The sequence below is a fragment of the Mesoplodon bidens genome, assembly GCF_964165515.1.
Source record: "Mesoplodon bidens genome assembly, chromosome: 5".
NCBI classification, from domain to species: Eukaryota; Metazoa; Chordata; class Mammalia; order Artiodactyla; family Ziphiidae; genus Mesoplodon; species Mesoplodon bidens.
In genome coordinates, this window is record NC_138161.1 from 69,124,192 (window position 1) to 69,136,600 (window position 12,409).

General features: G+C 35.3%; 1 protein-coding gene across 1 annotated transcript in view; it reads left to right on the forward strand.

Annotated features, from left to right (window-relative positions):
- SLC49A4 (solute carrier family 49 member 4) overlaps window positions 1-12,409 on the forward strand; it is a 107,945-nt gene that overhangs the window by 40,451 nt on the left and 55,085 nt on the right. Inside the window, exons 4-5 of the mRNA XM_081235542.1 lie at window positions 845-974; window positions 8,423-8,531. Of these exons, the coding sequence (XP_081091668.1) occupies window positions 845-974; window positions 8,423-8,531 (239 nt within the window). The remainder of the gene's footprint in view (window positions 1-844; window positions 975-8,422; window positions 8,532-12,409) is intronic.

The following is a 12,409-nucleotide window of genomic DNA, read 5'->3' on the forward strand; positions in this document are numbered from 1 at the left end:
TTAATGGCATGGATAGGTCTATACTCCAAGGCTTCCTGACTTTTCTACTAGAGTCATGCTTTTCTACTAAATTGGGCACAGTTAAAAGCTGGAGTTTCCATGTGCCAGAACTCTGGATGGAATGATCAGGACTCCTAGGAACCTTTCCTTCTGTAATGGTGCTAACCTAAGATTGTTCAGATGTTCATTTTACTTCTGATTGTTTAATAGCCTACATTAGCTAGTCTTGCGTTTGTTAAATTTTGCTCTCTGTCTCCTGGTTTCTTTCTTTCTTTTTTTTTTTCTTTTTTGGATGCTTTCCTGTTTTATTCAGATTTCCCATGTAGCCTATAAATTGAGTCTGTCCTACACAGTGCATCAGAATATCCTGTCATTGACCAAACAAACCTTCTCCTATTCTGTTCTTACCAATTTTCTATTATATTCTTTATTTCTTAGGACCATGCTTATTAGACAGTCGTGCTTATTAGACAGTCTTTTGTGGTATGCGGGCCTCTCACTGTTGTGAGAGCACAGGCTCCAGACACGCAGGCTCAGTGGCCATGGCTCACGGGCCTAGCTGCTCTGCAGCATGTGGGATCTTCCTGGACCGGGGCACGAACCCGTGTCCCCTGCATCGGCAGGCGGACTCTCAACCACTGCGCCACCAGGGAAGCCCCTAAAAGTTATATTTTTATGTATCAGTCTTTCTCACAATACTGAGCTATTTTGGCTAGGCAAGTACTATATTTTGCTTATCTTTATATATCTAAAGCTTCATTGATGCGCAATAAATATCTGTTACATAGATACTTGAGATATTGAACTTTTTGTGTTGTTTAACATCTTACTTTTTTTTTTTCAGAGTTTGGAGTTGTCTGCTTACTATTTTCTGCAACTCTAGCTTATTTCCCACCACGACCTCCTCTTCCTCCCAGTGTTGCTGCAGCTAGCCAGAGGCTGAGTTATCGGCGGAGCTTTTGTAGATTATTAAGGTAAATATACTTAAAATCACTTAGTGGTTTTGACTAGCACCTTGAAGATAATTCCACATTTATCTAAGATAATTTAAGATAGTAGTTTTTCAACAACCTACTAATCAGGTTGTAAATAATTGATAAAATATTGGTTAAATATTTTAGAGAGGGCTTCCCTGGTGGCGCAGTAGTTGGGAGTCCACCTGCCGATGCAGGGGACACAGGTTCGTGCCCTGGTCCGGGAGGATCCCACGTGCCGTGGAGAAGCTAGGCCCATGAGTCATGGCCACTGAGCCTGCACGTCCGGAGCCTGTGCTCCGCAACGGGAGAGGCCACAACAGTGAGAGGCCCACGTACCGCAAAAAAAAAAAAAAAAAAAATATATATATATATATATATTTTTTTTTTTTTATTTTTTTTTTTAGAGAGATTTCCCATCAGAAATCTATCTTTAAAAATTGCCCAGGACAGGAATAAAGACGCAGATGTAGAGAATGGACTTGAGCACACGGGGAGGGGGAAGGATAACCTAGGACGAAGTGAGAGAGTGGCACTAACATATATACACTACCAAATGTAAAATAGATAGCTAGTGGGAAGCAGCCGCATAGCACAGGGAGATCAGCTCAGTGCTTTGTGTCCCCCTAGAGGGGTGGGATAGGGAGGGTGGGAGGGAGATGCAAGAAGGAGGAGATATGGGGATATATGTATATGTATAGCTGATTCACTTTGTTATACAGCAGAAACTAACACAGCATTGTAAAGCAATTATACTCCAATAAAGATGTTAAAAAATAAAATAAAATAAAATAAAATAGAAACAAAATTAAATTAAATTAAATTAAAAAATTAAAATTGCCCAAAGCGGGGCTTCCCTAGTAGCACAGTGGTTGAGAGTCCACCTGCCGATTCAGGGGACACGGGTTTGTGCCCTGGTCCTGGAGGATCCCACATGCCGCGGAGCAGCTGGGCCCGTGAGCCATGGCCGCTGAGCCTGCGCATCTGGAGCCTGTGCTCCTCAGCGGGAGGCCACAGCAGTGAGACGCCCGTGTACCGCAAACAAAAAAAGAAAAAAAAATTGCCCAAAGCAAAAACCTCTATAGTTTTTGCCTTCTCTATATACCACCCATATCTTAAAAATCAAACCTTTTGTTTAAATAATTTTCTTTTATAAGGAAACATCATGTAATAGTATCTGTGAAATCACGTGTTTTATGTGTTTATTATATTTTTCCTAATACGCAAATTATTTTTATTCATTATGTATTTCTTGATACAGATTAAAATAGACAATCATCTTGAACCTCCAGTGGGATCATATTTTTAGAAACTTAATTTCTAATTTTACTTTATTTTATTGGTACAACTTAAATGTAATTAGATTAAATTCTACGCTTGAAGGCTTCAAATGCTTGAAGGCCCAGTACTGAATTTGATTCTTTGGATATATAGACCATTTCTGATGATTATGATTTGTAATTGGGCCACTAGAACTTATGTTTTGGATTTTTTTCTCCCGTTAGTTGTGATGAGTTTTTATTGATTCATCAACAACTCTCCCTAGTTAGTTCTTTCTTTTCTAGTCTTCCTCTCCCACCAGATGGTAAGTTCCTTGTGGTCAAGAACTATCTTTGTATCCTATATATTAATAATGTCTGATAGGAATATAATGGGAGCCACATGTGTAATTTTAAATCTTCTAGCAGCCTTATTTAAAAAAAAAGTAGAAAGGGCTTCCCTGGTGGCGCAGTGGTTGAGAGTCCGCCTGCCGTTGCAGGGGACACGGGTTCGTGCCCCTATCCCGGAAGATCCCACATGCCGCGCAGCGGCTGGGCCCGCGAGCCATGGCCGTGGAGCCTGTGTGTCCGGAGCCTGTGCTCCGCAACGGGAGAGGCCACAGCAGTGAGAGGCCCACGTACAGCAAAAAAAAAAAAAAAAAAAAAAAAAAAAAAAAGTAGAAAGAAACAGGTAAAATTAATTTTAATAGCATATTTTATTTAACTCAGTATATCTCAAGTATTATTTCAACATGTAATCAGTATTCAGAATTATTAATGAGATACTTTACATTCTTTTATTCATAGAAAATCTTTGAAATCCAGTGCGTATTTTATACTTACAGCACATCTCAATTTAGATGCTAAATTTGCATTAGAAATACTTGGTCTGCATTTAGATTTCATTAAATTTACAATTAAAACAGTTTTCATTGAGCAGTGTCTCCCATATTGTACTATTTATCTAAAGTTAAAAATAACTACCTGCAATTTTTCAAATTTTGAATCAATACATCTTTGATATTATTTGAAAGGTCTTATATTCTACAGGCAATTGTTTGGGGCTTAATTGAAGATCTTTCACTTCCGTAAAATACATTTTTTTCTCTTCATAATTTTAAACAAAACTTCCATAGCTAAAAGAACAATTTATTTTACCATCTCTCCATCTAAAAATGTTTTTCTTCTTGTGCAGGAATCCAAACCATTTTATAGCTGACCAAAAGTATAAGCTCAGATCTGTTAAAAATTGTTTAAAAATGTTTGTTGAACATTTAATTTAGATTTCAGACAACTAATCTTCTTGATTCTTTTTTGACTTTAAGAAGAAACTTCTTATAAAATTTATTGTGTAATTGTTGAACATGTCCCTTAATATTATCCACTTAATTATCCTAAAAATTTTTTTCCGTAACAGACATCAATTTTACTCTGCTGCAGTAAGTTGCATCTACCATTCATTGTGAAATTTGCGACATACTTCATCTCGTATTTTAATTCCTGCATAAAATATTCATAAGCAAATTACAATATTATATCAGTGTGTAAAAAATAATTAGAACTGAGTTAGTTCATTGACACCAAGAAGATCAGTGACGGGTTATAATACTAGAAACAACATATGCTACCATGTGCACACTACAGTAATATCTTACCCAATGCAGCAGTTAAAGTGAAATGTACTTCTGCCAAAAAAATTAAGTTGTGTTTAATGGAAAAATACTTTTCACTGTTTCTGTTTTTAAACTGGATTTTAATTAATTAAAATGAAGTAAAATTAAAAATTAATTCTTTACTTGCACTAGTCACATTTCAAGTGCTCAGTAGCCACATTTGACTAGTGGCTACCATGTTAGACAGCATAGCTATGTAACATTGTTTTTCAAACTTTGATTCATAGCCAACCAATTTAGAGGGTTGACCACTTTTTTTTGTTTACAAAAGTAGAATGGAATAAAAAAGAATAGAAAATATTATTGCATCTCCTATAGTAATGATACATATTTTTGTGATACTTTTGTATCAGTATTTATGTACTGAATATTGGTAGGTAGGATATTTCTTACTCTGGAGTACAGTAAAAAGTTTTTGAAAACCACATCTCTGTAGCAACTAGTAAATTGCCTTCCACATGATAGGCAAAAAAATAATGTTAGTTCAATTGAATTGTGATCAGTAGAACATATTTGTAAGGTGAGAGTTAAAATGATACTTTTTTTTTACAGATGCTATTTAACTAAATTTTTCTCCATGCAGAGCTAGAGGTTAGAGAGCAATAGGTAAGGCTAGAGAGGTAGGTTAGGGTCAGATTATGCCATACTAATAATTTTGGACTATTCTGTGGGAAATGAGGAGTAACTGTAGGGTTTTAAGGTAAGGAGTTATGTAAAAGATCTGACAAGGAAAAAACAACTTAAAATGATCACTTTGACCACAATATACCCTGTGTTTGCTTCTAATTACCCTAGAGTCAAGATCTTTATTCTCTGTTCAAACTATAGAGTGTAAGATCTTTCTTCTCTATTAAAAACCCTTTACACTAATGCCTAACATTCCTTTGTCTCTTCCCACATTCATTCGTTTACTGTGCAGGATTGCCTGCTTCTACTTTGGGCTTTCCAGGGGAGTTCTTTGGGCCTGCCACGCTCCATTCCCCTAACCTACCTGTGTAATTTTCCCTGGTCCTTCAAAGAACTCCTGATATCATTACTTCCTGGATTAATCAGAAAACTGCTTCTCTAGATTCTAATTCCATTGTCTGGGCAGAAAAAAAAATCAGTGGTTATGCTCCAAAGTTTCCACCACAATTATTTATTTACTGTCCATATGATTCCCATCACTTAATATGCGTTTAACCTGTGTAACCTAATGTAAACATTTTTCTCCCTTTATGTATCAGTTTAATGTTTGAGGATGGTGGTTGTTGTTTTTGCCTTTTAGACTTCAAGAGTGGAGAGTTGAGTTGAACGTGTTCCTTACTTCAGGATACATGAACAGGATACATGAACACATTTATTCATTTATTTATTCATTCATTCTTTTATTTATATTTCTCACTCCCATTCCCTTCTCCCTACCTAGGATACCTCTCAAACGCATTTGATGTGTATCTCTTTGTGCTTTACGACATTTGTATTGTTTTGTATGCCTCTCCGTGTTTAATTTACCTAAATGATGGCACATTATGTATCTCATTCTGTTTGACTTTTTTTCACTAAACACTGCGTGGTTTTTTTAATTACTTTTCATTTTGGAAATACAAAGGTAGAATAGTATAACATCTGTATCCCCGTAACCCAATATCAACAATTACCAATTTATGACCAATATTGTTTCATTTGTACTGTACCCAATTCTCCCCTTCCTGTATCATGAAGCAAATCCCAAATGACAAATCACTTCACCCATAAACATTTCAGTATGTATATGTTAAAAAGATAGGGAGGGCTTCCCTGGTGGCGCAGTGGTTGGGAGTCCGCCTGCCGATGCAGGGGACACAGGATCGTGCCCCGATCCGGGAAGATCCCACATGCCACGGAGCGGCTGGGCACGTGAGCCATGGCCGCTGAGCCTGCGTGTCCGGAGCCTGTGCTCCGCAACGGAAGAGGCCACAACAGTGAGAGGCCCGCGTACCGCAAAAAAAAAAAAAAAAAAAAAAAAAAGATAGGGACACTTTTTAACATAAATATGGTACCATTATTGTCACACTAAAAACGTTTTAGCAGTAGTTTGCTACTGTCAAATCAGTGTTTCAATTTCCAGCTGTCTCATAAATGTCATAAATTTGGTTTTTTTTTAACAATTTGTTTGACTCAGGATCTAGATTAGGTCCACGCATTGCAGTTGGCTCAAATGCCTTATAATTTGTAGGTTTCCTTTCCATCTCTCTCTTTCCCTTGTAATTTATTTGTTGAGGAACCAGCTCTCTTGTCTCCAAGATCTGGATTTTGTTGATTGCCTCTTTGTAGTACTTTGCCAAGTTCCTCTGCCCTTTGTATTTCCTATAAATTGTTAGCTAGAGCTATGTTCTGATTCAGGTTTTGGTTTTGGTTTTGATTTTACAAGACTACTTCATGGGTGATGCTACCTTCTTCCATCAGTAGGCACATGATATCTGGATAGCTCTTATTTTGTGATATTAGTGCTCTGTTTTCAAGATGTATCCCTGTGCTATGTGTACACTTAGTTCTTTGTACTCCATGGTATGAAACCATTGCGTTTTGTATACCCACTTCCATTGTGTACTCAGATTGCCTCCAACTCATTGTCACCACAAATAACACTGCAGTGACATCCTGCACATCACCATAGACCTAAGAATTCTTTGGAAAACAGACCCCACAAGATTGCTGGGTCGTAAGCTATTTTAAGCTTAATTTGCCAAGTATTGCCAAATTGCTCTAAAAAAAATGCCTGCATTTGTCTATACTTCCATCCACAGTGCCCATTTCCCTATATGCTTACCAAACTTGGCATTATCCATCTTTCTAATTTTCACTAGTCTAATGGGTATAAAGAAATATATCTTTTGTTTAATTTGCATTTTCTGGTTATTGATAAATTTGAGACTCATGTGGTTGTTTGCCATTTAGGTTTCCATCTACTGTAAATTCCTCTTCTGCCAATTTCTCAGTGGTAGTTTCTTTTCCTTAATGATTTACATATTCTAGATATAAGTTCCCTGTTGATTTTAAAAAGTCAAATTTCTATTTGCATTCTGTTATCTGTCTACTAATTTTGTCAATTAATTCCTTATTTATCAACTTTCTGGTTTTTTCTTTCACATTTAGGTTTTCATCCCACCTAGAATCCACCTTAGTGTATGGTGTTAACTAATGATACAGGGTTTTCTTTTTTCCCTCCATAAAGTGAACTAGCACCATTCACTAAACAATCCTTAGCCCTTTGATTTTTGTAGTGCTGCCTTTATTGTAGATTGAGTTTCTGTGTCTTAGCTTTCTTTTTTCCTTCATTGCTCTCTCTGTTCTTGGGCTAATACCATACTAATTTTATTACTCTGGATGTGCAGTTTGTCTTCATATCTGTCAGGACAAGGGCTTCCTTCTTCATATTTTTAAAGAATGAGTTCGTTTTCTGAGGACTTTTATTTTCCCATATGAACTTTGGAGCAAATTTCATAAGTTTCTAAAAAAAATTCAACTGGAATTTTAATTGTAATTGCGTTGAATCATGAATTAGTTTGGGGTGAATTGACAGCATAGACTCTGTCTCCATTTATTTAAATCATCTTCTGTGCCCTTATGTGCTTCACCCCCTCCCACCCGTAGAGGTCTTGGGTCTTCCTCGTTTATGCCTAGATACTTTATAGTTCACATTTTTCTAAAAATTGTTAATGGTATCTAATTTTTATTACATTTTTAAATTAAACTTTATTTTGAGACAATTATAGATTCACATGCAGTTGTAAAGAATAATACGAAGAAATAACATGGACCCTTTACCCAGTTTCCTCTAATGATACCATCTTAGAAAACTACAGTGCAATATCACGACCAGAAAATTGACATTGATACAGTAAAGATATAGAACATTTCCATCATCACAAGGCTCCCTCCTGTTACCCTTTTATAGCCACACCTACTTCCCTCCCACTCTACTCCTTAACCCCTGGCAACCACTAATCTCTTTCCAGTTACTATAATGTCACTTCAAGAACTTTATATAAGTTGAGTCATACAGTAAAGAAAATTTTGGAGTTAGCTTTTTTCACCCACCATAATTCTCTGGAGAGTCATCCAGGTTGTTTTGTGTACTGGTAGTTATTCCTTTTTACTGCTCAGTAGTATTCCATGGTATGGATGTACACAGTTTGTTTAACCATTCACCTTTAATCTTTTTTTCCCTCCACCTTGTTCATCAGAAGAAACAGTAATTTATCCTTTCAAATAGGAGCTTTTTTAAAAAAAATTCTGAATCTGCCTACTCATTCTAGGAAATAATGTTAGTAATTCATCTGTATAATAAACATTGAAATTTTTAAACAATATGAACAAAAAGATTATTCTTATAAATATAAAAAATTTAAGGAATTTATTAAGAAACTGACAAATATTTTCTATTTCTGATTCTGGTGTCCCAATTTCAAAATGACTTACTTTTCTATGAGTAAGAGTTTAAACTCTAGATTTTGAATTTGTAATAATGTTTTCTTTTACTCCTCTTTTACAGCAATTTGAGATTTTTGATGATTGCTTTAGCATATGCCATACCACTTGGCGTATTTGCTGGCTGGTCTGGAGTTCTGGACTTAATTTTAACACCAGTGCATGTCAGCCAAGTAAGCATTTTATTTCTTTATATCTTGTAGGTATTTTTAGTTCACTAAAATTATAAATATTGTCTACTTGTTCTTACTTTTAGCTTCAAGGCCTAGGTAAAACGTTATCCTGTGTCATTGCTGCAAAAGGAAGATCCTTACGAAATAGTTATAAATAATATTGATTTTCTTCCTGGATTTTGTTAACCACCATGAATTTCACATTTATTTGGGTATGATGACTGATGCTAATAAACAGAAACATGTAACGGGCAAAGCTACCAGAGACTTATTAGAGAGACTGTTGCGGGGTGGAAAGCAGAACAAATATAGTAGAGGGCAGGCAGTGCAGGACCCTTGGAGTTCTGGCCCAGCCAGAGTGGTTTGACCTCATTAACACCTTGTTAATATCTTAGGCTTCTGCTGAGACACCAGAAAGGACAAACTTTAGAATCAAGGGCCAAACCCTAGGTAGAGTAAGGCCTATTCTACTTAGACCCACCATGAACAAAGCCTAAAACCAAGCCCTGACAAAAATTTGCAGAGGGGATAATTTGGAGATTGAGTCCTGCCAGGTGAAAGGAGCTTGGGAAACAACTTGGTTTCTAATATTCTTCCCTAATAAAGCACAAAATCAAGCTTACACAAGTTCAAGGTAATTGAATGGCCTACTAACACAAAAATGAACTATTTTATAGAAAGATAAAATTATCCAGAATCTCGATATTGTATCACCCACAACGTATAGTATACAGTTTTTAAAAAACTAGACATACAAAGAAACAGGAAAATATGGTTCATATTTTTATTTTATTTATTTATTTATTTATTATTGCCTCTCTTTCGCTTTGTCACAGCTTACCCTTCCCCCTCCCCATATCCTCAAGTCCATTCTCTAGTACGTCTGTGTCTTTATTCCTGTCTTACCCCTATGTTCTTCATGACATTATTTTTCTTAAATTCCATATATATGTGTCAGCATACAGTATTTGTCTTTCTCTTTCTGACTTACTTCACTCTGTATGACAGACTCTAGGTCCCTCCACCTCATTACAAATAGCTCAATTTCGATTCTTTTTATGGCTGAGTAATATTCCATTGTATATATGTGCCACATCTTCTTTATTCATTCATCTGTCAGTGGACATTTAGGTTGCTTCCATGTCCTGGCTATTGTCAGTAGTGCTGCAATGAACATTGTGGTACATGACCCTTTTTGAATTATGGTTTTCTCTGGATATATGCCCAGTAGTGGGATTGCTGGGTCATATGGTAGTTCTACTTTTAGCTTTTTAAGGAACCTCCATACTGTTCTCCATAGTGGCTGTATCAATTTACGTTCCCGCAAACAGTGCAGGAGGTTTCCCTTTTCACCACACCCTTTCCAGCATTTATTGTTTGTAGATTTTTTGATGATGGCCATTCTGACTGGTGTGAGGTGATACCTCATTGTAGTTTTGATTTGCATTTCTCTAATAATTAGTGATGTTGAGCATCTTTACTGCCATTTCAATTTTAGTGTCAAGGTTTTGCTAGTCTCAGAAAGCAACTTCTGAAGTGTTTCCTCTTTTTCTATTATTGGAAGAGTTTATGTAAGTTTAGTGGTTTGGGGCTTTTGTTTTTCCCTAAATATTTGGTAGAATTTGCTGATGAAGCCATCTAGTTTTCTTTGTGATATGAATTCAATTTCTTTAATAGTTATAAAATTATTCAGATTTTCTACTTATTATTGTGTCAGTTTAAGAAATTATACCTTTCTAGAATTTGTCCACTCCAGCTCAGTTTTCAAATTTATGGTAATAAGTTCTTCATTGTATGATTTTATTAGGTCTGCAAGGTAAGTCATTGTATCATTCCAGATATTGATTTTCTGTATCTTCTTTCTCATTTTTTTCCTTGAATAATTTCACCAGTAGCTCTTTAATGAAAGCTTATTTTTTATTTCATCGATTTTTGACTTTATCTTAATTTTTTTCTATTCTGTTTTCTTGAGTGAAGTCACTTTGCTTTCATTTCTCTAACTTTTTAATATGAATGCTTACATCCTTGATTTTTAGCTTTTCTTCCCTAATACATGCATTTTAAGGCTATTTATGTCCTTTTAAACACAGATTTAGCTGCATTCCATACATTCTGTATTTTCATTATTATTGAATTTAAGATATTTTCTAGTTTCCAGAGCTATTTAAAAGGACATTTCTTAATCTACAACCTGTGGAAGATCCTCTAGTTCTTTTTTTTTTAATTCCTAACTAAATTGCATAAATGTGCTCATAAGGATATACTATGATTTAAGTATTTTCAAATTTGTTGACCCAATTTTTGGTGAACTGTTTTCTATAATTCTTGAGTGTAGTGTTTTATATATGTCAACTAGATCAATTCTGTTAATTGTGTGTTTCACATCTTCTATTCCTTACTCATTTTTGTCAGCTTGTTCTGTCAGTTACTGAGAGAGGTGTGTTAAGATCCTACACAATTATTTTAAATTTGTCTATTTCTCCCTTTTATGTCTGTCAATATTTTCTTTATATATTTTAAGACTGTGTAATTAGGTGCACATAAATCTAGAATTGTAGTATCGACTAATGAATTGAACCTTTCATCTGTAGGAAGTTTTTTTTTTTTTTTCTGGTAATGCTTTTTTGCCTTAAAGCCTATTAGTTGCACCAGCTTTTTCTTCATTTGTATTGGCATGGTATATCTTTTTGCATCTTTTTACTTTCAGACTTTCTTTAGGTACACCTCTTATAAGTACCATATCATTTTTTCTTTAATTCAGTCTGATAATCTTTGTGTTTTAATGGGAGTATTTAGTCCATTTGCAGTTAATGTAATTATTGATAAATTTGAGTCTAGATCTACCACCTTACTATTGGTTTTTATTTTTTTCCAGTGCAGTCTATCCTTTTTCTCTTCTTTCTTACCTTCTTCTGGATTAAGGATTTTTTACTACTCTTTTTTCCCCCTTTATTAGCTTGGTAGTTATAGTCTCTTTTACTATTTAGTGGTTACCCTAGAAAGTACAGAATGTACTCTTCACTTATTAACATCTATTATAAATTAGAACTTTTACCTCTTCCAGGACTGTCCAAGGTCCTTAGAACCCTTTCACTCCATTTAAGCCTCTACCATACTTGTGCTATTATTATCATATATTTTAAACTGCCCAAGACACATTTTTATTGTTATTTTACAGTCAATATTCATTTAGATTCACTCTCATATTTCCATTTTGTTGCTATTCATTCTTTCCTTAATCTTCAGTCTTCCATCTGTGATCATTTTTCTTCTGTCTAAAGAGCATCCTTGAGAGAGAGAAAGAGTCAGTGTGTGTGTGGTGTCTGTGTGTGTGTGCGTGTGCGTGTGCGTGTGTGTGTTTTGTGTAGGTTGGCTTACAACAAATTCTCTTGTTTGGGGTTTGTTTTTTTAGCTTGGTCTGAAAATGTCTTCATTTGACCTTTGTTTTTGAAGATTATTTTGTATTGCATATAGAATTCTTGGTTAGCATTTATTTTCTTTTGTTTATTTGAAAATACCATCTTCTTCTGGCCTCCATTGTTTCAACCGAGAAGTCAGCTCTCAAATTTAAAAGCTTGCTGCATTTAAGATTTTCTATCTGTCTCTTTGCCTTTGGTTTCAGCAGCTTAACTAGGTGGCAAGTTTTTAAAATTTTATGCTGAATGGATAAAGAAGATGTGATATATATATATACACTGAGTAATGGGATATTACTCAGCCATAAAAGAAAATGAAATTCTGCCATTTGCAGCAACATGGATAGACCTAGAGAATATTATGCTTAGTGAAATAAGTCAGACAAAGACAAGTACTGTATGATATCACTTATATGTGGAATCTAAAAAATAATACAGGGCTTCCCTGGTGGCGCAGTGGTT